Source organism: Panthera pardus, unplaced genomic scaffold, assembly GCF_024362965.1.
Source record: "Panthera pardus isolate Hobbes unplaced genomic scaffold, ASM2436296v1 HiC_scaffold_10, whole genome shotgun sequence".
Classification (NCBI taxonomy): domain Eukaryota; kingdom Metazoa; phylum Chordata; class Mammalia; order Carnivora; family Felidae; genus Panthera; species Panthera pardus.
In genome coordinates this window covers 29,958,137-29,985,176 of record NW_026526655.1, presented here as the reverse complement: position 1 = coordinate 29,985,176, position 27,040 = coordinate 29,958,137, and the positions used below count along the sequence as shown (strand labels likewise).

Sequence of the window (27,040 nt, the reverse complement as noted above, 5' to 3'; positions counted from 1 at the left end):
CTCTCTCTCCCTCTCTCTTTGCCCCTGCCCTGTTCGCACATGCTCTCAGTCTCTCAAAAAAAAAAAAGAAAGAAAGAAAGAAAGAATAGAAGGCAGCAACAATATACATTGCTCCTAATCAAGAGCAAATGTGCCTAATATTGATGTTCAGGTCATCCTGAGAATTCCAACAGGAATCTTAACTACCATTAATCAATCATTTCCCACGTATAGGGCATTGTGCTAAGCACTGACTTATGTTCCCTCATTTACAGCAATTTGGAAAATTAATTCAAAATATCCCAAATCAAGTTAAGCTCATAGGAACATCAACCTTAGGAAGCATGACGGATCGGAGCTGTAATTACAAAGGTGTGAGTTCAACTGTACTCTCTCTGAAAAAAAAAAAGAATTCACTAATGGTAAGCAAGCAGTCTTGAATGACACATAAAATGGGACCTTTGAGACAGAAAAAAAAGTACAGCATTCTCTGATACTGTCTGGGAGTTGTGGAGGCGAGGACGACTGGCCGTCAAGAAATCCAACTAGTTCTCCTTGCTCTAGTTAGTTCCAGGCCCAAATAAGCTCCCCATGTAGGCTGGCTTCGTCAACATTTGTACTACTTTATGATTATTTCTCAATTTGAACTGGCATTTTGGTTTGTACATTAGTCTCTAACGAATCAGTTCCCTAAGCCTAATTATTTCTGGCTGTACTAACAGATCACATATTAAGCCTATAAACTAAAAAAAACCAGACCCTAGAGAATATATGTCCGTACAACAACACTGTGAAATTCTAGGAGTCAGCCGCGGGCAGATAGCTGGCCTCCCCTCTATCTTGCCAAACATCTATTCAAACCACAATACTTAAAAAATAATAACAATTAGCTGAGTCTGAGAGTCATCTTTGGCTCCACAGACAGGGATCTATTTCAGTATGGTTAACTGTACCAAGTGAATCCCTAAGGCAGTCCCCTGAAACAGAACAAGCTTTCTCACTATCAAGGAAGAGGCTGTGTGTTAATCAACCTACAGCTTTCTCATAAGGCAGATACCAAGAACCTCTAAAGAGATTATCTTGAAAAACATTTTAGCACATTAGAAATACTCAGCGCTTGGGGTGCCTGGGTGGCTCAGTCGGTTAAGCGTCTGACTTCGGCTCAGGTCATGATCTCACGGTTCATGGGTTCGAGCCCCACATCAGCTCTAAGTAGACAGCTTGGAGCCTAGAGCCTGCTTTGGATTCTCTGTCTCCCTCTCTCTCTGCCCCGCCCCCCCCACTTGCGTGCTCACGCTCTCTCTCTCTCTCTCTCAAAAATAAAACAAAAAAAAGTTTAAAAATATTCAGCACTCGGGCCGCCTGGGTGGCTCGGTCGGTTAAGCATCCGACTTCGGCTCAGGTCATGATCTCATGGTCCGTGAGTTCGAGCCCCGCGTCGGGCTCTATGCTGACAGCTCAGAGCCTGGAGCCTGTTTCATATTCTGTGTCTCCCTCTCTCTCTGCCCCTTCCCTGTTCATGCTCTGTCTCTGTCTCAAAAATAAATAAACGTTAAAAAATTAAAAAAAAAAAAAATATTCAGCACTTAAGAAATATCAAAGAATGGATCAATCTTGTGGAAGACAGATGAAGTAAAAACCACTGATTTTCCAGCTAACTATCAGAGCAGAGCCAAAGAAGATCCAGATACGTCAGAAAGTGGGACTCCAAGTAGCCCTGGGACCACAGCCAAGTTCCTCAACCTGTCTGGGCCTTGGTTTCCTCTTCTGTAAAATGAGGAAATGAGACTAGGTAATCTCTAAAGTCCCTTTTCCACTCTAAATTCTATTATAATTGGTTCCTTCAGTGATAAATGGGAAAGGTACAGAAACGAATTTCCCAATTCAACTGAAGCGTAGCTCTCCTCCAACAATATAGTACGTTTCTTCCCAAGTAGAATCTATTTCACCTCCATTACAACAAAACTAGATCCAACGAAATAAACAAACATTAGCATATAGAACGAAAAATCGGGCCACAGCAGGGGTAATTAAAGAATGAAAACAAAAGGAAGACTTACGTGTGTCTTTCATATCTGAGGGTTTCTCGGATGGACCATGCCACCTGGTATGGCGAGGCCTGCTCAGAGTCCTCCGGTTCCTCTCCACTCTCTTCCGACCAGTCCAACCCTGGGACAGAGGAGAGGATATGGCAGGTGAGAATAAATGTATTCTTACTTAAAATTTAGGGAAAAAAAAAAAAAAAGCTACCCAAAATGCATAACACAAAAACCTACAGCACCTGCTATCACAGTGTACATAAAATGCCTCCTGATGAGTTTCATCCCTGTTCTGGCAAAAATAAATAATGAATACATGACATACACTCAGGTTAAAATAATGACGTTATAACAAAAAGCTATATTCCGAAGATGAAATTCTTCTGTCAGACATTTTACAGACTACACACAACATAAGCAGGGAGTCAAGTACCCCCCTGCCAAAAAGGTAGAATTTCTGAAGTATCAAAACGTTATACGTTAAACATCATACATTCTGACATATATAATGTCAGGGAAACCCAAAACATCTTGACAATGGTAGGTAAGGAAGGCTAATGTATGTTCAGGTAAGAAAGAAATCAAAAGGTACTGGTGAAAGCACTCTATACTTCAACAAAGAAGGGCCTTAGAATAAACTGTCAAAGGCAGACACTTCATCCCCTTTCCCAACACCTCCAAAAAAAAGGACTCCACTCCCCCCAGGCAGGGCCATTGACTGGCTCGTGCCCTCTGCAGGAAGAGGGAAGGGTAAGATGGCAATAACCTGATGTGGCTTGGAGTTCCTTTTAGTTCTTTTACACAAGAGCTGGCACATTTTGTGACATTTTGAAAAACAAGCTTAAAGGGGAAAAATAGAGAAATACGGTATGAACAATCACTTATTTTATTAAATGCTACTGTTTTTAATGATTGGATAATTACTAGCTTCCAACATAGATGTTTTACCTTTATAGAAGTTTTGTATCTTGAAAAGGTCTTAATATTGATGTTACACAGCCTAACATCCATAACTTCAATATACTGATAACACAATGAGACTTTAATTAGATACCTTGATAAATACTGATGTTGTACAGCCTAACACACATAACTTTAATATACTCATACCTCTGAGACTTTAGATACCTTCATAACTAGTATGGTCTTCCCTCTTAAACCTCCTAAAATCAAAAGACCATCTTCATTAGACACTTATGTTAAAAAGGACCTCACAAGTTGCTTCTATAATTTAAATGAGTTTATATGTGCTAAATAGGGAAATTAAGAAAAGGCTAATCAAAATGCAAATTATAAATGGTTAAAATTAAATAACACACTGCCACTGGCATAAAGAAACCTCAAATCTAGTTCCAAGATGACCATCCAAACTGTCAAGTCACCTTAAAAAGTAAATTACTGTCTCTCTACTAAAATAGTAATTACAAAAAACAAAGTCAGAAACAAGTAATCACAATAGAATTAGCTTCAGGACAGAATATTAAAAGGCAAGGCCTTTCAAACACAAAGTTACATTTAAGCACTTTCAAAAATTAGGACATGAATTATCTTTTACTGTTTTTATATAATTAACAGCAATTTCTACTAAGTCACCTGTACCTTCTCTGAAAAAGTCAAGATCTCAGTCATAAGTACTAAGATGGAAGTGTTTCTCTTGTGAAATTAACTGTCCAATAAAGCAAACCTTTGATCTTGGCTTCATTATCACTAGTTTTAATGTAACTAACTGAGATAACCAGCCCAGGCAAAACTGTAAAAGCTGATTACAAAACTGTATTTTTCTTTAAGTATTCTTTGCTGACATGAATGCAGACTGCACTTGGTCACAACAGTGCATTACAAGTTCTCTTCTCCAAAGTAACCTTTGTTTTGAAAACCTAGGCCTGTAGTATGCTTGAATAAAAAAGACAATACATTTTCTATAAGTTTTCATTCTGTTCAAAATGATAGAGCCTGGGTGGCTCAGTCAGTTAAGCTTAAGCGTCCGACTTTGGTTCAGGTCATGATCTCAGGGTTCGTGGGTTCGACCCCCACGTGGGGTCTGTGCTGACAGCTTAGAGCTGGGAGCCTGCTTCACATTCTGTGTCTTCCCCTCCCTCTCTGCCCCTCCCCTGCTCACACCCTGTCTCTCTCTCAAAAATAAATAAACCTTAAAAAAATTTTTTAATTCAAAATGATAGAAAACCTGCCCTCAACACAACATAGTTTGTTTCAAAAGCTAAAAGAAAAAAATCAGCATCCACAGATAATCCAAAGTATAAATATTTAGAAGAGGACGTAGGTAAATTGTGGAATAAGAGGCAAACATCTGGGAAAAAATAAAGTTAGATCTTTGCCTCAAAACTCATACCTAATGAATTCCAAATAGAGGACTGCAATGTAAATAATAAGACAAGAAAAGGACTAAAAGAAAATATAGGTGAACATATTACACAGTCTTGGAATGAAGAGAGCCCAAGGAAGTAAAAAACAAAATAAAGCAAAACAAAACAATAAACCTGATTCAAAAGGAAGAAATTCTAAAAAAATAGAACATACAAACAATTTCAACTCCTAAATTCCAAAATCATTATCATAGGTATTTAAAAGCAAATAACAAATGGGCAGGAGGAGAGGTTTTTGCAACAAATATGATGTATAAAAAGCTGTTACCTAATCAATAAAAAAAGAGAAACACTTCCATAAAAATGAGTGAAAAAAACCTGAAAAGGTGAAAAAAGAACAAGACATATAAATGTTCAAAAAGCATATGAACAAATACTCAAAGCTACATTATTAATTCAAAATAGCAGTTCTCACTCCAAGTATGGTCCATAGATCCCCAGGGGTCCCTGAGACCCTCTTAGAGAGTTCCTTAGGTCAACACTACCTTCAAAATAATACTAAGACATTATTTGCTCATTTCACCATGTTGACATTTGCACTGATTGGGGCGGGGGGAGGAGGGAACCATGGTGAGCAAACCTGCTGGCACTTCAGCAGGAATCAGAACAATGGCACCAAACTGTACTAGCAGTCATTATAGGTTTCACACCATGAATTGCAGTGAAATAAAAGCCAAAAACAAGTTTTAAGAGTATCTTTGACAAAGCAATTGTATATTAAAGATTATTGATTTTATTAAATCTCAGTTCTTTTTTTTTTTAATGTTTATTTATTTTTGAGAGAGACAGAGACAGAGTGTGAGCGGGGGAGGGACAGAGAGAAAGGGAGACAATCTGGAACAGGCTCCAGACTCTGAGCAAGCTGTCAGCACAGAGCCCAACGCAGGGCTTGAACTCACAGACCGCGAGATCATGACCCAAGCCAAAGTCGGATGCTCAACCAACTGAGCCACTTAGGCGCCCCTAAATCTCAATTCTTGACCACACGTCTTTCCAACATCTTTGTGACTCAATGGCAAGTCATCAAGCGCCTCTGCATACCTCCCAAGAAAGTATGGTGGTTGCCTTGAGGAAAACACTTGCTCCACTGTTTTAGCTGTGACCTCAACTAGCTGCTTTTTTGCCATCCAACACCATTTTTATTCGAAAGAGTGACTGACAAACTACAGTTATTAAGACTTGGGTATCTGGCAGTCATTTTTTTCTAAAATGAATGCAGTGAAACTGTCACTTCAAAGAAAGCAATGAACAGTATTTGCTCCCAACTATGAAATTCACATTTTCACTTGAAAGCTTGTTGTTGTTGTTTTTGGTTTTGTTTTTTGTTTTTTTTTTTTTTGGAAAACCTGAAGTCTTCACTAAGTCTATGACAACTTTCTAAAAGATTTTTCTGATGAGGTTGGTGAGAGTATCAATGAATGTGATTTTTAAATCTTGCGTAACGAAATACATCAACATTTGGAACATATGTTTAACTTGGTAAACCGCTAATTTCCAAATGACCAACACATGACGTTACAAAATCATGCATGAGTAAAAAGATCCATGCAAAGTACAAAGTAGATCAATGGATTTTAATGTAACAGTTTGCAAAAATTCCTTGATAATGGCTTCAGATTCCACATTGCAACTAATCTTTAAAAACCCACCACCTGGGGCGCCTGGGTGGCTCAGTCGGTTGAGCATCCGACTTCGGCTCAGGTCATGATCTCGAGGTCCGTGAGTTCGAGCCACACATAGGGCTCTGTGCTGACTGCTCAGAGCCTGGAGCCTGTTTCAGATTCTGTGTCTCCCTCTCTCTCTGACCCTCCCCCGTTCATGCTCTGTCTCTCTCTGTCTCAAAAATAAATAAACGTTTAAAAATTTTAAAAAATAATAATAAAAAAAAAAAATAATAAAAACCCACCACTTGTTGGGGGCGCCTGGGTGGCTCAGTCGGTTAAGCATCTAACCCTTGACTTTGACTCAGGTCATGAGAGCCCTGAGTCGGGCTCTGAGTTGATAGCATGGAGCCTGCTTGGGATTCCCTCTCCCTCTCTGCCCCTCCCCTCCACTTGCTCTCTCACTCAAAATAAACAGACATTAAAAAAAAAAAAAAAAAGAGGACGCCTCTTCTCAGTGGCTCAGTTGGTTGAGCGTCCAACTTCAGCTCAGGTCAAGATCTCACAGACTGTGAGTTTGAGCCCCACATTAGGTTCACTGTCGTCAGTGCAAAGCCCACTTCAGATCCGCCATCCCCCTCTTCTCACACTCTCTCTCAAAAATAAACATTAAAAGAAAAAAAACTGCAAAACTTAAAAACCAACAGAAAAAAGAAAAAGAAGAAGAAAAGAAACTACCACTTGTGAAATTTTGGTGTAGAATCAAGAATATCCATAATTATTTTTTAAAAACCAGTAAAATATTCCTCCCTTTTCCAGCTACGAATGTGTAAGGCCGTATTTTTATCTACTAATCAAAACCACGTATTACGACAGATTGAACGCAGAAGTGGACGGGAGAATCTAGCTGTCTCCCAGCAAACCACACATTAAGATTTGCCCAACAATGTAAAATAATGCTGCTCTTATTATATTTCTGTTCTTGGGAAAACATATAGCTATTTTTCACAAAAAGAACATGTTAACATGTAGTGACTTTGCTGTCATCTTTAAATGCATTAGGATTTTTTAAATTTCTGAGTTTTAATTTCTAATTCAGTAAATATCAATAAATTTAACTCATATACACAAAGGCTTTAGAGTGTCCTCAATAATTTTTAAGAGTGAAAAGGGATTGATTCTAAAGCCAAAAAGCTTGAGAAACACTGATCTAAAGTACACAAATTAAAGCAAATTTTGGGGGCGCCTGGGTGGCTCAGTCGGTTAAGTGTCCAACTTCGGCTCAGGCCATGATCTCGCTGTTCCTGAGTTTGAGCCCCGCATTGGGCTCTGAATTGAGAGCTCAGAGCCTGAAGCCTGCTTTGGATTCTGTGTCTCTCACTCTCTGCCCCTCCCCTGCTTGTGCTCTGTCTCTCAAAAATAAATATTAAAAAAAATTTAGTAAAAAAATCAATTTGTATCAAATTTGGAAAGGCAAAATAACAACTAATACCTCATACTATAAAGATGTAGAAAAACTATCATTGTCATATACTGCTGAAAGAGGTAATGTGACAAAATAATTCTGAAGAAAATATTTGACAACATGTATCAAAAAGCTTTCTATTTTAAGTTTTATTTATTTACTTTGAGAGAGAAAACAACATGAACAGGGGAGGGACAGAGACAGAAGGAGAGAAAGAATCCCAAGCAGGCTCTGTGGGGTCAGTGCAGAGGGTGATGCAGGGCTTGACCTCACGACCATGAGATCGTGACCTGAGCTGAAATCAAGAGTCAGATGCTTAACTGACTGAGCTACCCAGGTGCCCCTCACAAAACTTTTTAAAAACTGCAAAAGCTTAGAATCCCCAATTCTGCTTCTAGGAATCTATTTGAAGGAAAAATTAAAGATGTGACAGTAATAATTTTACTGTGAAACTATACAGCTACAACACTTTATAATGATACAAACTGCAAACAACCTAAATTAGAAAAAGGATTCAGCTGTGACAAATGACGTTTTATATGAAAAATTACTCCCTTGGTAGTCCAATATGAAAAAATTTTAAAACAGTTTACAAAACTGTATGTAGAGCAGGAACCTAATTTTACATAACTTAACTATACCAAGGCATTAACAAATCAGTATTAAAGTTTGGGTGTTCTAATTTATTATTTTTATCTACACCTTTTCTTTAAGTTTTATTAGTTGCTTTAATTACCAAAAGTCATACATGGTTTACTAACAGGTGAAACAATATAAAACTATACTGTAAGAAGAGTTACCTTTCCCGTCTCCGTAAAAACACATCCTGACCAGTTTTATCCCCCCTTGAGAGCCAGTGTCAGCAGCCTGGTAGTGTATATTCAGTTACACTTTGCCTATAATCACACCTAAGAGGCAAACATCTATCTATACATATGCTTGATCAATAGATACACTGGTGCCCCCTGTTGATTTTTTTTTAATGGGATAATACCCATACTTCTTGGTTCTTTTCTACTTAATATAACACAGGCACATCAAGTTAAAAGATACAGATTTCATTCTTTTTAATAGCTATATAATACTTCATAAAGCATATATATATACACCATAATTACTCAAGGCCTACTATTGGTTATAAAGGTTGTTTCTGGATTTTTAATACTGCAAGAAACGTTGCAATAAACATCCTTGAACACATATCCTTACATTTTGATATATGTATTTTTTAATCCAAAGATAGAGTCCCAAAAGTGAGTTTGCTGGCTATATATACACACTCTTAATTAGTAAATACTACCACATTACTTATCAGCAATGTATAAGCCTCATCAACAACACTGGATATAGTTTTTGCCAATCTGATAGTACTTACTGTTAACTTTAATTTGCATTTCCTCACCTGCTATGGGGATTGGGGTTTTCACTGGTTTACTGACCATTTAATTTACCTTTCTTCTTCCTCTATTCCCATCCTTTTCCTATTTTTCTATTCTATTGCTATCATATGCCATGCAAATAATTTTTCCTAAAGTTAGAGTCACAGCTAACACCATATTTAAGAATAAATTCCAAATGAATTAAAAGTTTAAATAATCAGGGCTGCCTGGGTGGCTCAGTTAAGCTTTGGACTCTTGATTTCAGCTCAGGTCACGATCGAGGTTCACCTGCTTAGGATTCTCTCTCTCCCTCTCTCTAACCCTCCCCTGCTCGTGCACATGGGCTTTCTCTCTCAAAAGTAAATAAATAAACTTAAAAAAAAGTTTAATCAAAAACAAGCTATCGATAACAAAATATAAAGTATCTGTATGAACTTGGGATCAGAGAGATTTTCTTGAGCAAGAAAATTCAGAAGCAATAAAGACAGACATTGGACTACATTAAAGTTTTAGCTGTATTTTTTTTTCCACTTTTAAATTATCAACAGATATTGCTTTGGGAATTTTTTTTAACAAGTTTTTCTTTTTTTTAACTGTCGGCAGATATTAACAATGCTATCGTTATTCCAAAGTCCTATGATAAGACATGTCGAAAACCTCATCAGACACAGGTGCTGAGCTGGCAGAGGCACAGAACTGCCAAACACAACCAACCGCCTTTTAATACCGCCGCTACGACCACTAACCAGAAGCTGTGATGGGATTCTACACTTCCCAACTGCGGCTTCCGCATCCTGTGCACCAGGGAGGTTTCCTTTACCAAGGCCTGCCTAAACACGGCGCCCCGCAGCGGACCCCCGCCCCGGTGCCCTCCACCCCCATCGCACGCGGGGCGGCCGTGGGCACGCGGCCTCGCGGGAAAGGGCACATTTTGCTCCCGTCACGCGGGCACGATCTGGCACAAGAGAGAACTCACCTAGATGGGGGAACAGATCGGTGTCCAGCTGATGTTTCTGGGTGCACAGTCTCACCAGTCTCTGCAGTCGGCTGATGCAGGAGAAGTGTGGAGAGAAGGCTGTGGCTTTCATAAGGACCCGATCAGTGCTGGGCGGGTCCGCGGCGGGCGCCCTGCCGGAGGGCAGGAGGGGCAGCGGCCTCTTGTGAGACGACTGCCTTGCTTGTGCTATAGTGTGTGTGGTGGGGGCCACTCCCTGCAGTGGTAGGCTGGTGTTCGGAGGTGGAGGGGACTTGCAGACGAAACCCTGCGGTGGCGGCGGCGCCGGAGGTTTTAAAGAAGTGGGGGAGGGTGACGGGTGGGGGTGCTGCTGCGGGGGCTGCTGCTGTGAAGGTGCAGGAGGGGGACTAAAGTGCTCTTGTCGAACTTTTAAAATCTCGGTCTCTCTCTGGCGCTGCCGATTCTGGGCCAACTTGCTCTGCAACTTCTTTCTCACAGTTGCCCCTTTCTTTAGGTCATCATCTTCCTCGTTGAAAGCAAACGGGTCTTCCAACTCGGTTTCCAGGTAGTGGAGAGGGACCCTAGCCCCGGGCGGAGAGAGGGACATTCCATCCAGTCCATTGGGCATCTTCAAGGCCAGCGTGGGCACCGTCAGGCTGAAAGCCATGGTATCCATCTGGTGCCTGACCTTTACCTCATCTATAGGATCATTCTTTTTCTTCCTCTCTTTTTTCGGGATAAAGCCAAGTACCTGCAAGTGGCTGTTGCAGTACCTTTAAAAACACACACACAGAAGGGGGAAAGGTTTATGATATACAGAGTAAGAAAAGGAGAATATAGAACGACATGGTATAAATTGTGACTCCTGCCTAATATGTTATAAATTCATGACTGTCTTAACTCTCGGCATTGGTGGATTTAATGTAAACAACTGCCGCTACTCTCAAGCAATCCTCCAAGTCTGCCATTTTCCTGAAGCAAATATGTGAACGGTGTATGTGCAGGGGCTGCAGGACAGAAGCAAGTCATTCAAATAGTGAGTGGCCCCGGATAACCATCTGGCTATTGCTTCTGGCTCTGCTTTGTTATTTTATTTTGTATTCATAGCATACAAAGTAACGAGTCTAAAGGATCACTTAAAACTCTCCTATGCAGAAATATGTATGTATGTATATTTTCAAATATTTGTAGTCACAAAGATCTTATGACATAGCCCCTAATAATGGAGTGTCTACAGTGTATTCTACATACACACACACACACACACACACACACACACACACACACAAAGAGAGAAAGAAGAGAATACAAAAGAGAAGGAAAAAGTAAATTAAAACTAATTAGTGGGACTACAGATGAAAGGAGTTCCTCAACAGCGAGAGAGAGGAGTACATGTTTCTACCTGCAGTAAATACTAAAATAATGCCCTGTATACAGATGAGGAAGCTAAACCTGATGGAAATCAAATAACTTGCCCCAAACCCCACATCTGGAAAGTGTCAGAGTGGAGACCTGAACAGATTATCAAAGCTCAGAAAGACTCTTAGTAGGTCTTCAACACGAGCTACTTTTGTAATGTAAATGGTATTTTAAAAATACTAAAAAAGGACAGAATCCTTCTACGTAATAAGAAAGTAGAATGCATGTTGCTCCAATAAACCACACTGAAAACCTATGGAGGCTTTTCGCCACTAGAAAAGCAGTGTTTTCCAAACTGGTATTGCTTAAGCAATTCAGAGTAGGTTAACAAGTATGCTTTAAAGAGTATTCCATGCTTAAATAAATTTGGAAAATACTGGCTTAAACAGAATTAGACAACGATTTTGTTGTTTGTTTCTGATGAACAACTTCTCACAGCATTTTGTATGATAATGTGCATTATGCTTCGAGGTGGAGATGTACCCATCTGACAGTGTTTCCCTAACTTATTCGAAAATGGCATCTGTTTTGACTGTAGCCCACCTGTGTTATCTCCATCGGACACAGTTTTGGGGGAAAAGGCACTAAAGTAAATAATTAACGTCAGTCCTCAAACTCATTGGGCTGCATCGAACAAATTTTAATTGTTTTTAACGTTTATTTATTTTTGAGAGAAAGAGTGCACGAGCGAAGGAGGGGCAGAGAGAGAGGTAGACAGGATCCGAAGCAGGATACGCTATAGTGCAGGGTGTGATTTGGGGCTCGAACCCACGAACAGTGAGATCATGACCTGAGCCGAAGTCAGATGCTTAACTGACTGAGCCACCCAGGTGCCCATGAAACAAATTTTTAAGTAGTTATTAAAAATACAGATTCACCAAATAATCAGGAGACATGGTTTCGTTGGCTTTATACATAAATCTATCAGAGGCACTTCTCAATTTTAATAGGACTATTAAGAAAGCTTTCTGGGGGGGCGCCTGGGTGGCTCAGTCAGTTAAGCGGCTGACTTCGGCTCAGGTCATGATCTCACGGTCCATGAGTTCGAGCCCCGCGTCGGGCTCTGTGCTGACAGCTCAGAGCCTGAAGCCTGTTTCAGATTCTGTGTCTCCCTCTCTCTGACCCTCCCCCGTTCATGCTCTGTCTCTCTCTGTCTCAAAAATAAATAAACGTGAAAAGAAAATTTAAAAAAAAAAGAAAGCTTTCTGGACAGTAAAGAGAATCTACACACCTAACAAGTTTGGGCTAGGTCTCACATATACCTTAACCAGAATAGATTCATAAAGCTGTGGCCAACAAGGAAAAAAGTTTCAAGGATAACCGCATTAACCAAGCTTCCCAATAAAGAATAAATGATTTCTGTTGTCGTTGTCAAGTCATTTTCAAATTAACAAAAGGGTTAGTGAGGAGAATAATATTTTTTTAATTTGGAAATCTAATTTTTCTGCTCATTACACACAGGCAGCCTGAACTGGTAACTGAGCCCGCTATGCGCCACCTCACGTAACATGGCAGAGGCTGATCTGCCTGTACAGTCCTTCCTCGACCTCACCCTCAACTCCTGCTCCAGCCACTCTGTCAGCATCACCACAACAGAGTCTGAATTTGTAAAAATAGTTCCTCTTCTAAAAGGGAAAAATTTTCATAGCTAGAATTACAACAGCTTCCTTAGTTATGATCGGTGCTTAAAAGTGTACAAATATGAACAGGGAAGACACTGCTAAGGGGTTCTTTTGACGGGAGGAAAATGTAAAATTGGACTATGATGATAGTGGTACAACCCTGTAAATATCCTAAAAAATACTGAATTGAATACTTCAAGTGCATGAATTGTATGGGATGTGAATTATATCTTAACTAAGCTGTTTTAGAAAAGAGTAAACATCAGGGCGCCTGGGTGGCTCAAGTCAGTTAAGCGTCCGACTTCGGCTCAGGTCATGATCTCGCGTTTCATGAGTTCAAGCCCCGCATCGGGCTCTGTGCTGACAGCGCAGAGCCTGGAGCCTGCTTCAGATTCTATGTCTCCCCCTCTCTCGGCCCCTCCCCTGCTTATGCTCTCTCAAAAAATGAATAAACGTTAAAAAAAATTAAAAAAAAAAGAAAGAAAAGAGTAAACATACAAGAAACAAAAAAATTTCTTGGCAAATATACACTACTAATATGTATAAAATTATAGCAAACAAATTTAAAATATTATATAAAATAACCAACTTAATATAACCACTTACCTCTGAGACACCAAGGTAACAGTGATAAGCCTTAGCTTCCCAACTTTAAGTATATTAGGAAATTAACTTTACTTTTTAATTATACCAGTACTTCTACTGAACATAACATTATTCTACTTCAAAAAGGTAGAATCCCGTAAGTTAGCATTTATAATACATACCAGATAAGTTAGACACCAGATATTGAAAACCCTCCTTTAGCTGACTACCAGTCAGATAATTTTATCAACCAAGAGTCCTTGGGGGGGGGGGGGGGGGGAAGGCCTCAGGAATTTGTTTTCTAAAATAATACATTAAACCACCTCAAATTCCTAAGTGTCCAAAGAAAAACTGCATTAACAATAATGAAAGCTTTGCTGGGGTGAGCACTGGGTGTCCTATGGAAGTGATGAATCACTGGGTTCTACTCCAGAAACCAATACCACACTGTATGTTAACTAACTTGAATTTAAAAAAATAAAAAACTAATGAAAGCTTATTTTCAAAAGAATCTCAATCTTTTCTACACTAATATCATAGAGTATAGTTGTAACTATCAATATTTATATACATGTTTAGACCTTATATGAATTCAACCTGGATTTTTTTTTTAAGTTTATTTATTTATTTTGAAAGAGTGAGTGAGTGTGCATGAGCTGGAGAGAGGCAGAGAGGGAGACAGAGGATCAGAAGTGGGCTCTGGGCTGACAGGAGAGAGCCCAAGGCGGGGCTCAAACTCCTGAATGAGATCATGACCTCAGCCAAAGTCTGACACTTAACCGACTGAGCCACCCAGGCGCCCCTCAACCTGGATTTGAGGTAATAAGAAAAATATTACCTCCTGCTAGCTAATGTCTACTTTAATCTATTCCAAATGCTACAAATAATAAAAATATTGATCCCATTTGCATTGGTTTGAACCAATTTTGAAAAAATATATGCAGTTTAGTAAGTACTTAAGTTTTGCTTCTTTTGACATAGCAACACACAGAGTCCTTCCCCTTCTTGTTCTAAAAAGAGGAAATTACTTCAAATATCAAGGTGAAGACCTAGGATTGAGAGAATTAATATCTTGGAGAAATTCAGAGCTACTCTTGCTTTACTTCTTACTGCTAGCTAGTAGAAATTTCTTTACCTACTTGCTTCTGCTGAAATGAAGGGGAGGAAAAAAGCCACAGTGGACAACTGCAACTGTGATAAGCTGACAAAATTACAGGGGTGCCTATCTGGCTCAGTCAGAAGAGCATGTGACTCTTGATCTCGGGGTTGTGAGTTCAAGCCCCACATTAGATATGGAGATTACTTAAATAAATAAATAAACTAAAAAAAAAAAAAAAAGACAAAAATTATAGATGTGTTTATAGTGGAGCTTGAAGTAAATTAATCCAAGTTCATCAATTCTTCAAGTTAAAAAAGGGCAGGGGTAAGAAGAAATGGGCATGTTAAGTCTGCTAAAACCAACTGGACCCATATGGTTAGCCAGGAACAGTGGTCCCTTTCTCATCTGAGATTAAAATTTTATTCCTTGTCTCCCTGAGCAGCTGCTTCAAATTTTCAGGTATTGTAATGTGAAGCTTTAAGTGCTCATTAGAAATTCTCAGAGAGTATTCCCAAATCACCACATGGTGCTATACTCATTCTGGTGAGGGCTCTATCAACACAAATTATCTATTTCATCCTGAAAGTGTAAAAATTGTTCACCATGACATATAAAATACATGGTTTCTTTTCAACCAATGTATGCAGGTGACAATTGCTTATGTATAGGAACAAGGATATATATATATATATATAAATGTGTATATATATATATGTGTGTGTGTGTGTATATATATGTATATACATGTGTGTATATATATGTACGTGTATATATATACGTGTGTGTGTGTGTATATATATATATATACACACACACACACACACACACACATACATATTTTAAAGATAGAAGTAAAAAGTTCACATTTTCTACCTAAAGATAACAAGTATTTGAAACTTTTGGGAAAATAATCGTGTTATCTCCCTGTGACATCCTGCAATGATCCACATGCTTTCTGGAGAAGTGAAGAAAAAGAAACATGAAAAAGAGGCTATAAGAGGAAAAAAAAGAGATTATATGGGAAATAGTGTGCATTTTCCTAAGAATATGAATGATGAATAACCATCATAAGACTCCTCTAAAAATACCTCCATGTTTAATGCAGCCAGGTAAAAATTCACAATCCTAGTGATACAGCCTACTCATACTAATGAAAATATCATTTCTCAATTATAGTAAACATACTTTATATGGAACTCTTTTAACCAAAAGAGGCAACATTATAAAACAATGCCAAACACTGCTTAGAAGTCTGATAGAAAATAAATCTAATTCAAGTAATCATTCTTTTCAATAATTTTCAAGAAGTACATACCCTTTGCTACCTTTCAAGCACAGATTTTAAAATTCCAAAATTATTATTGTTAATTACAACACCTAAGTAGTTCCTATAATTTCTGTTGTTTAAGCAGATTTCTATCAAAATCAGGACTTACTTTGTAGGACTGCAAACCAAACACAAGCAACAACTGAGGGAAAAATTCTTTTAAAGTCTATTGCATCAATAAAAACACTCAAACATACTTTTCAAATAATTCCCCAAGTTTACTACCCCATTTTTTAAAAACTGCCATCTCTCATCTTTAGAAGCATTCCAAGGTTTACTCAGATTACCCCTGGAACTCAATGTTTAAATTCACCACATTAAGAAAAAAACAGACAAGAAAAATTCCAAGCCTATGAATTAAATCAAAGATGGATTCCCACTATTAGCTCTTACCTACGATCCTCTGATTTGGGGATTGGGTTGGTGCAGCGTTGGCTGTTATATTTGGCCACATATTCACATTGCTTGAAGGGGGCAGTCTTGTCCTCCAGAACGTGTCTGATACAGAAAGCGTAGCCGTTGAGTCGCCGCTGCTTGCACAGTTTGGGGCTATATGAGCACAAGGGCTTATTGTCAACCTCAGAGAAGTGTATATGTTTCCCTTCATACATCACGTGACTCTATTCCTTGTGAACATCAGCTAAAAGACCACCACAAAAAAAGAAACCCAAATGATAAATCAGAGAGTATAAGGCAGATTTAAGTTGAGAATTTCACTGAGGGACTTCTGGCCCCACAGCCATACCTGATTTTAAATCTTCTGCACCATAGCAATGTTAAGAGAACCCCAAGGATACCACAGTTTGGAATGCTGCAGAATCAAGATGAAGCAGATTGTCTACAAAAATATCAAAAGGCCTAGTTAACAAATAGGAACATGAAAAGCTTGCTCACCTGGGAAGTGCAATTCTAGGATATCACCCTTCCTAATGGGATGGATTCTTCATTGTAATCCATCATCCCGACATTAAATTCAAATAATAAGAGACATGATAAAATATCAAGTTACCTTATCCCTCCAAATTGAACTAAATAACTTTTACTCTGGTTAAGTGTTGTAAGTACCTCAAAGTTACAAATGTCATAAACAGATGTCATAAAGTGGCAGGTCTTTTTTATTTCATTACTGGTGGCTGATTGCTACATCTGTCTTCAGAGCCCAGATCTTTTCACAATACCAGTAAGAATGAACCTACAGACCTAAAACTTCCCTCAGAAATTCAACATTTTTTGATATGTTGGCAAAATATTTGGCAATTTGCAACAAATGTTCCTATGAAATACAAAAAAAAAGGAGGTAATTCCTATTTTAAAAGTCATTTTCCCTGTAATATTTCCCACATTTATCCCATCCAAACTATAAACTTCTTGAGCCCAAAGGCTCTTCACCCAATACACTGCTACCATTCAGTGCACTGCTATCCATAAATGCTGCTCCCAACTACACTAAATAGTCTAAGAATCATGACTTCTAAGATTCTGGAGTTTTAGTAACAAAATGCAAGTTAGAAATCACATAATGCCCACTACCTCTCTACACACAAAATGTCCAACAGGAACATTTACATATTGTAACTCCATATAGTCTACAATGAAACTGAATCAACTGATTTGTCAAGTCAGGACTGTATGTGGGCTGATGTGGTCTAACACTTTCTCCAGAATCCAAAAGTCACCCAGATGGCTGATGAAATAGCTTGGATCCTAGCTACAGAAAAACTCAAGAAATACTCTCTTCTTTACAAAACTGAATAGGAAATTCCTTACACCAATAAATGACAAGATACATAAATAGTTAAAGGACTCAGAAGACAGGTTTGCCAAAATCTGCTACTTTCGGTGTTACCTTGAACAAATAATAAAAGCTCAGTTTTCTCATATGCAAAATAGGGGTTAATAGTAGTAGCTATGTTACCATCACGTTGCTCTAAGGATCAAGTAGATAACAGAGCACACAACCCACTAAGTCTCAAGCACTGAACAAATAGGAGTTATTAAAAAATGTCAATGCTGGGGCGCCTGTGTGGCTCAGTTGGTTAAGCTTCCAGCTCCGGCTCAGGTCATGATCTCATAGGTTGTGAGTTCAAGCCTGCTTGGAATTCTCTCCCTCTCTCCCTGCCCCTCCCCCACTGGCTCTTTCTCTCAAAATAAACAAACTTAAAACAAAAAAAAAATGTCAGTGCTCTCCCAAGAAGACATCCAGATGGCCAACTGACACATGAAAAAAATGCTCAGCATCACTCATCATCAGGGAACTACAAATCAAACCCACAATGAGATATTACCTAACACCTGTCAAAATGGCAACATTAACAACTCAGGCAACGACAGATGTTGGCAAGGATGCAGAGAAAGATCTTTTGCATTGTTGGTGGGAATGCCAGCTGGTGCAGCCACTCTGGAAAACAGTATGGGGGTTCCTCAAAAAACTAAAAATAGAACTACCTATGACCCAGCAGTTGCACTACTAGGCATTTATCCAAGGGATACAGGTGTGCTGTTTCGAAGGGACACATGCACCCCCATGTTTATAACAGCACTATCAACAATAGCCAAAGTATGGAAAGAGCCCAAATGGCCAACGATGGATAAATGAATAAAGAAGATGTGGTATATATATACAATGGAGTATTACTCAGCAATCAAAAAGAATGAAATCTTGCCATTTGCAACTACATGGATGGAACTGGAGGGTATTATGCTAAGTGAAATTAGTCAAAGACAAATATGACTTCACTCATATGATGACTTTAAGAGACAAAACAGATGAACCTAAGGGAAGGGAAACAAAAATAAAAACGGAGGGGGACAAAACAGAAGAGACTCATAAATACGGAGAACAAACTGAGGGTTACTGGAGGGGTCATGGGAGGGGGATGGGCTAAATGGGGAAGGGGCACTAAGGAATCTACTCCTGAAATCATTGTTGCACTATATGCTAATCTGGATGCAAATTTTAAAAATAAAAAATAAAATAAAATTTGGGGAGCCTGGGTGGCTCAGTCAGTTGAGGGACCAACCCTTGCTTTCAGCTCAGGTCATGTGTCTCCTGGATTGTTTGCTGGAGCCCCCACGAAGGCCTCTGCACCAACAGTGGGGAGCCTGCTTAGGATTCTCTCTCACCCCCTCTCTCTACCCCTCCCCCACTCATGCTGGCTCTCTCTCAAAATAAATAAATAAACCTTAAAAAAATGTCAAGAGGTTCCTGGGTGGCTCAATCAGTTAAATGTCTGGCTCTTGGTTTCGGTTCAAGTCCTGATCTCACTCTTCGGGAGTTCGAGCCCCACGTGAAGCACTGCACTGACAGTGCAGAGCCTGCTTGAAATTCACTGTCCTTCCCCTGCTCTCTCTCAAAAATAAATAAAATAAAAACTTTAAAAAAAAAATTTTTAAACAAGAACTTTCCCTTTTCACTTTATTAGGATACAAGGAAAAGTTGTATTAAAAAATTTAATTTAACTGTCCTAAAGGTCTAGATGTTCAGGGCAGGAAATATTTCAAAGCAAACTCATGCTGTTTCATTTTTATACTCTCTCTTTGGCTTGCTCATCCACCTGGTCAACATAAATATTTCATAAATTAGTTCAAGTAAACCTCTGTGAACTTCAGGGGGAAAATACACTGGATATAAGTGAAAAAAGTAATTTATAGAACTAATTTGATTGTCATTGTGAAAAAGCAGCCAATGTATCTAGCTGCATGAGAATATTTTATAAATAATAGAAAGAAAGGGCACCTGGGTGGCTCAGTCGGTTGAGCGGCCAACTTCAGCTCAGGTCATGATCTCACAGCTTGTGAGTTCGAGCCCTGTGTTGGGCTCTGTGCTGACAGCTCAGAGCCTGGAGCCTGCTTCAGATTCTGTGTCTCCCTCTCTCTCTGCCCCTAACCCACTCGCATTCTGTCTCTGTCTCTCTCTCAAAAATAAATAAACATTTTAAAAAATTTAATAAATAATAGAATAAGACTGAGGGCAGGGATGGAGGGATATGAGGGACCACCTTCACTTTTAAGACATATTCTAGGTTAACAATCACATCTGTGTAGATTGATGATTTCCCCTTTCTTTCCAATTTTTATACATCTTTTTTTCTCTATTTGAATTGGCAAGAACTGCTGGAATGATGCTAATAATAATGGCAACAACTGTTACTCCCGTTAAATGAGAATTGCTTACCGTCAAGTAGGAATAATGCAAACTTTTTATAAGACATATTTCCTATCATGTTAAGAAGTATCAAGTAATTCCTATTAAGAGTTGTTTAGGGGCACCTGGGTGGCTCAGTCGGTTGAGTGTCCGACTTGTGCTAAGGTCATGATGAGCCCTGCGTTGGGCTCTGTGCTGACAGCTCAGAGCCTGGAGCCTGCTTCGGATTCTGTGTCTCCTCCTTCCTCTGCCCCTCCCCTGCTCATGCTCTGTCTGTCTCTCAAAAATAAACATTAAAAAACAAATAAAGAGTTGTTTCTTTTTTAAAATAAACTCAGAACTGATAGATAATTTTACCAAATTCTTTTTCAGCTTCTCAAGAGAAAATCATTTTTCTCTTTTATACTTTTAAAAACACGACACTTAGTATTTCCCATTAGTGATGTATTTAGTATTTCCTGATTTCCTGATACTTCATCCTGGGATGAAGGCAACTTGGTCATCATGTATTATTCTTTTAATGCGTCACTAAATCACACTTGCTAATTTTTAGGATTTTTGTAATTTGAGACTGGTCTAGTGTTTAGTTTTTGTGTGCTTTTTCAGAATTTGGTATCAAAATAATATTTCAAAAAATAACTTAGAAAATCTCTTTTCCTATGTACTAGAACAAGTTAAAAAGCACTGCAGTTATGTTTCTTAGAAGGATGCCTGGGCCTCGTGCTTTTTTGTGTAGATCAGGTTTTAATACTTACCTGCACGCAATTTAGCAATAGGACCACTTACATTTAATTTCCTAAATATCCGTGATGCATTCTCTTACTCTGCGTCTGTTCATACACAGATGACTCGTGCTTTCTCCCTTTGCTCATGATTAGGCTCAATGGGGGTTTATCTGTTTAAAACTGTTACTGACATCTTAAAAGAAAGGTTCAAATCTCTTAGATTTATTAATACCTCTAAGTATGTTTTCTAAATACATCAATTTCTGCTTTTATATTTGCTAATACCTCCTTTCTGCTTTCTTTCCATTTTATTATTATTATTGTGTAACTTCTTGGGATGAATTCTTCTCCTCTATCATTCTTTTCTTTAGTAATTTACTTATATCTATGAATTTTCCGCTGAGTATGACTTTAGCATATTCCGTAAGAACACACAGAATTCTGATGATTGGTATTACTAGTTGATTCGGATTTGATTTTTCAATTTTTCCTTTAGCTCAAGAGTTGTTTAATTGTCTCAGCTGGCAGAGTTTTATGCTTTCCTTTGCTTTAGTTCTAGAAGAATAAGGAGAATATGGATATATCTCTGCTTTTTGGATTTGACTGATATTTTCTCTGGGCTGTAATAGGTATGCTTGAAAAAGTATTCATTGTTTCCATGGTGTGCTGTTTGCTATTCCGTATATCATGCTATTACCTTTTACTTTTAAATTTTCTAAAGCACAGTTTTAGATCATGGGTCAGCAAACTGGCTTAAAGGACAAATTTGGCCCACTACCTGTTTTTGTAAATAGTTTTACTGGAACACTGTCCTGATCATTCATTTTACATGCTGTCTATGGCTGCCTTCACATCGTAATAGAGCTGAGTAGTTACAAAAGAGATCGTATGGTCATGACACTTAAAAAACTCACTAAATCAATCTCTAAAATATTACTTGCTGGTCCCTTTTCAGATGCATCTCTTAATGGATATAACTTTTTTGTCCCAATCTGTCATTTTCTTCTAATAAATGAGTATCTAATTTATAATTTTATATTTATTTACATGACAAATAGTTTGTCCTAATTTTATTTTTTTGTATTGCTTTTAGCTTTTAATTTTAATTTTTTTTAACGTTTATTTATTTTTGAGACAGAGAGAGACAGAGCATGAACGGGGGAGGGTCAGAGAGAGGGAGACACAGAATCTGAAACAGGCTCCAGGCTCTGAGCTGTCAGCACAGAGCCTGACATGGGGCTCGAACTCACGGACTGCGAGATCACGACCTGAGCCGAAGTCGGCCGCTCAACCGACTGAGCCACTGAGGCGCCCTAATTTTTTATTAAAAATTTCACTATATAGTCTGTTTTCCTGGAAGATTTATAGTCTGTGTCCTTTAGATAACATCTCTTCACTCCACACTAAGAAAAGAAATTGGTATATGATTGACCCTCTGAATAATGTAAGAGTTAGGTGCACCAACACCCTACATAGTCAAAAATCTATATATAACTTTTGACTTCCCAAAAACTTACCTACTAATAGCCTACTGTTGACTGGAAGTCTTACTAATAACATTAAACAGTTGATTAACACATATTTTGCATGTTATATGTATTATATACCGTAGTCTTCTCTATTTTCATTTTGTAACTACCCAATCTCCAATTTTTCCCTTATATTTCTGTACTGCCATAGTTTATAACATTATAATATTTACACTTACATTTATCTAATGGTAATCACTAATCCTTTTAACTTAGTGTTCAATTCATCTATTAATTCAGTAGTTTATAATACAGTCACCTCCCTTCTCCAGCCTTGCCCTGCACCCTGCAGGGCTGACTTAGGAGAACTACGCTGTGCTTTTTCTGTTTGGAAATATGTGTCAATTGATATTATGCTTACACGATAGCTTACCTGGACATAAAATTCCTGGGTCATATTTTTTTGGTCTAGTGACCTTGTGTATTTTTTTTTTTCCATTTTGACTTAATAATAAGTCTTTACATTTAAAGATTAGAAACCATTCTAGAATTTCAAGTCTTTTATTAGGGGAAACTCTTCCTTAATGTCTTGATAAGTTCTTTCTGCTTCAATGATTCTATTCTTCAGGGGTTATCAATTATTGGTATGTTAGATTTACCGTGCTCCGTATCTATCACTCCCTTTTACTTCTTCCATTTTGGATTGCTCAAATCTCTCAAGCTTACCTCCATTATTCCCAACAAGAATGTATCTGCTGCTTTGAAAGTGACCTTCATTTCTATAATAACTACGTATATATTTTTTCTTTTGTAACCTGTTCTATCAGCTCACTCTTACCTCTTCCCGTTGTCTTATTGATTTCTTGAGCTTTGTCTCCTCTTTAAACTCCTGCTTCAGAGAAGCCATCTCACCCCCAACTCCACACACCACCTGTCACCATAGGGAACTATGTTCCTAATTTTCACTTGCTGGGCTCTTTCTGGAAATGATTATCACCAACACTCTTCCCTTGAAGCTTGACTCAATGCTGAACTTGTCTCCCCAACTCAGAGGCCCAAAGGCCATAGATTTTCAGGGGATGATAATGCAGGCTTCATTTCTCTTCAGTGGACCAAGATCAGCAGCTGTAAGGATACGTGCTTCGAGTTTCTCCTCTACTCTAAACTTCTCGCAAAAACAGTATCACTGCAGTCCGTAATTCAGCCCTCCCTCTGGCCATTCAGGGAGCCCAATGTACATACCAACTCTGCCATTCCACATATGCAGGTTATTGGTTTTGCTCCCAAGGTGTGTCAGCTATTTGGGAGAAACCTGCATCCTCACTTGCCCTGAGTTCACGCTCTCCCGGCATGCTCTTACCTTGACTCAATTTTCACTGCACTTACCAGCACTCATTCACTTATTCTGGTTATAAGGTTTTGTTAGTTACCAAAGAATGAGTTGCTTTTGTTTCTCATGCTCCTTGTTACTTCTAGTTGGTTTGAAGAGAACAAAGATGTCAGTACTCTTTATATTTTAAAATTCTGTATGGTAAAATATATCAAAATAAAACCAAAATCATAAAACAAATGTATTACCCAATTTTTTGTAAGAAATCCATTGCTTCTGTAATCAATTATTTTTTTATTTTAAAGAATCAATATGCTATTTAAAAAGTTAATAAACTTGGGGCGCCTGGGTGGCTCAGTCAGTTAAGTATCCAACCTTGGCTCAGGTCATGATCTCATGGTTTGGGAGTTCAAGCCCTGCATTGATTGGGTTCTGCACTCTCAGTGCAGAGCCTGCTTGGGATTTTCTTTCTCTCTCTCTCTTTCTCTCTCTCTGTCTCTCTCTCTCAAAATAAATAAACTGTATTTATTTAAAAATAAATGGTTAATAAAGTTGATTCAATTCATTTCACTATGTGAAATCCACATGACTCTAGCTTTAATGGCAAATATTTACTAATCACTTGTGAAAAGTTCATCATTTTCTCAGAAGCTGTGGAAAATAGTAAAAGACACAATTTTTAACTAATATAACACTGTGTTAACTAAATGGAATTAAGATAAAAACCTAAATTTAGAAAAAAGACATAATTTTTGCCTTTAGATGATATCGCCTATGAGACAAGATGCATTCAAAAGGAAATGTACAATTGGAGGCCCTCATGACAGCTGAGCGGCCCAGGCTCCTCTAGTCTCATCAAATCTAAGAAGCTGCTCCCTCTGTCTAGAGCAGTGGACATCTTCCCTGTTCATGCTCCCATCCGGGGCCAGACCTAGTCCAATCCTTCAGAAGCCAGCTTAGTCATGGCCACCTACAGATTCCCAAAGGCTGGGTTAGGTACATGCTCCTCTGAGGTATTCCATGCATTTCCCTGTTTCAGTGATCATCACATTCCACTGTAACTTCCTATTCTGCTGTCTTCTTTCCTAAAAAATAAGTTCCCAGATGGACAAACCATTTTCTGTTCATCATTATATCCCAGGGCCTGGCACAGTGCCCAGAAGTTAACAGGTGCTCAATAAATAGGTGCCGCTTACATAAATAGCTTCTGTGACAGTAATTCTTAATTCCAGGTGGTCTACCTAAAACAGAGGTTACAATTCACCCAGGGATCATTAAATAATTTAAAATCACTAAACTGGCACTTCGGACAGTCTATACAGTAATTTCTAATAGCCACAGTCATATACCAAGAGAAAGTATAATTTAGAAACTTTAGGGGTGCCTGGGTGGCTCAGTTGGTTAAAAGTCCAACTTTTGCTCAGGTCATGATCTCACAGTCTATGAGTTCGAGCCCCACGTTGGGCTCTGTGCTGACAGCTTAGAGCCTGGAGCCTACTTCAGATTCTGTCTCCCTCTCTCTCTGCCCCTCCCCCACTCGTGCTGGCTGTCTCTCTCTCTCTCTCTCTCTCTCTCTCTCTCTCAAAAATAAACCTTAAAAAAATTCAGAAACTTTAAAGTTTTTATGAAGTAACATCAAATAGATATCATATAAAGTGGCACCCAATGTCTATTCAGCAAATAATGTTTAAAAAATAAGTAAGAAAGGGGGCGCCTGGGTGGCTCAGTCGGTTAAGTGTCCAACTTCAGCTCAGGTCATGATGTCACAGCTCGTGGGTTTGAGCCCCGCATCGGGGTCTGTGCCTACAGCTCAGAGCCTGGAGCCTGCTTCCGAATCTGTGTCTCCCTCTTTCTCTGCCCTTCCCTTGCTTGCGCTCTCTCTCTCTCTCTCAAAAACAGATAAAACATTTAAAAAATAATAATAATAAATAAAGTAAGAAAAAAGTGACCTTGTAATTTTTCTGTAAGTCTAACACTATTCTGGGATACCTGGGTGGCTCAGTTGGTTGAGGGTAGGGCACTTGAGAGCGTCCAACACTAGATTTAGGCTCAGGTCGTGATACCAGGGTCATGGGATCCAGCCCCACTTCTGGCTCCCCTGCAAAGGGCTCTGCGCTGAGCGTGAGGCCTGCTTGAGATTCTCTCTCTCCTTCTGCCCCTCCCCCATGCACTTGCATGCTCTGTCTCTAAAATAAAAAGAAACAAAAACCAAAAAAACCCAAAAAACATTTTAAAATAATAAAAGTAAGAATGCCTTCAATTCTGCCAATTCAACCTTTTTTTTTTCTTTTTTTTTTTTTTTTTTTGAGAGAAAGAGAGCTTGCCCACGAGCAGGGGAGGGGCAGCATGGTGGTGAGCACCCTAAGCAGGCTCCACACTAGGCCCAGAGCCCCACAAAGGCTCCATCTCACTACCAGGAGAGAACTCGAGGCAAAATCAAGAGGCCAACACTTAACCAATGGAGCCACCCATGCACCCCATATTCAGATTCTTTCTAACGCAAAGAATTCACTGTCTACCCACCCGCCCTCTTCAGTATTTGCCACAAGGTGCCAAAGCTCTTGCCAAGGACCTCTAAGACATTACAGAAAGGTGTTTAATTTCAACATCTTAGAAACAACTTCTACTTAACCTTAATTTTTTTCTATCTACCTGTGATCAATTTCTCTTCCCATTTCTTTGATTTGTAATATTTTAAAGTTCCACTAAAAACCAACTCTATATCATTCTATGTTTTGAACAATCAACGCTTCACCAATTTCAAATCCCTCTTTTAAATGCTCAATTTAATCTTCATACTTAATATTTCCAATTCCCTAATGTCTTCAGACTCACTTTATATACCATAAAAGGAAAGAATGTTGGAGGAGAATGGCCCTGTGCTTTGAAATCTAGCTTCCTTCTGAATGAATTACTATTTAATATCAAAATCACTTTGTCTATAAACTGGACACAACTCTTCATCTGGTCTTCTCTACATTAATGGGTTTTTAATTAAAGAAGAAATCATAACAAAAGCACTAAATTAGATCTCAGAAAAAAAAGAAACCTATTTTTTTTTCATTTTTGACATGTAGCCTCCTCCAACTGACGTTATTTACCCCTAACTCCAAAGGTGAAGTCCACATAGCCTTCACTCCTTAACATTTGTTGTAAGACATAAAGAGAGGAAACGTATAAAGTCCACATGGTCTTAACCAAATTATTACTGTCTAATCCATGAAGAAGAAAAACTGTACCTAAACTCTATTTTTTAACACATGATCAGTATCACTTGAAAAAGATAAAAAAATCCCAACCACACTCAATTTATTGACAGCGAGAGTAGATATTATCTTCTGCTGTGAAAATAACTTGTTTGGACTGTAAGTGGATCTGTGCTCCCTTAAAGAACACAATGCAAGTAACTGAACACTAGAGAGCAGAATATATGCCGTTATTTATTACTAAAAGGCAAATGTAATCACTACTGAGAATAGTCTCACAGAATTAGTATTTCCACAGCAAACAGCAAACAT

General features: G+C 38.6%; 1 protein-coding gene across 7 annotated transcripts in view; it reads right to left on the bottom strand.

Moving 5' to 3' along the window:
- The window catches only part of INO80D (INO80 complex subunit D), a 72,324-nt gene that overhangs the window by 36,907 nt on the left and 8,377 nt on the right, over positions 1-27,040 (bottom strand). For 4 of the 7 annotated variants that reach the window (XM_019446269.2, XM_019446270.2, XM_053905686.1 and 1 more), the window contains exons 2-5: positions 16,600-16,692; positions 16,248-16,494; positions 9,824-10,575; positions 2,040-2,148 (exon numbers count right to left, since the gene is read on the bottom strand). In XM_019446269.2, coding sequence (XP_019301814.1) covers positions 2,040-2,148; positions 9,824-10,575; positions 16,248-16,465 — 1,079 coding nt within the window. In that variant the 5' untranslated portion in view covers positions 16,466-16,494; positions 16,600-16,692. The remainder of the gene's footprint in view (positions 1-2,039; positions 2,149-9,823; positions 10,576-16,247; positions 16,495-16,599; positions 16,693-27,040) is intronic. The other 3 variants (XM_019446272.2, XM_053905699.1, XM_053905700.1) reach the window with 2 other exon arrangements.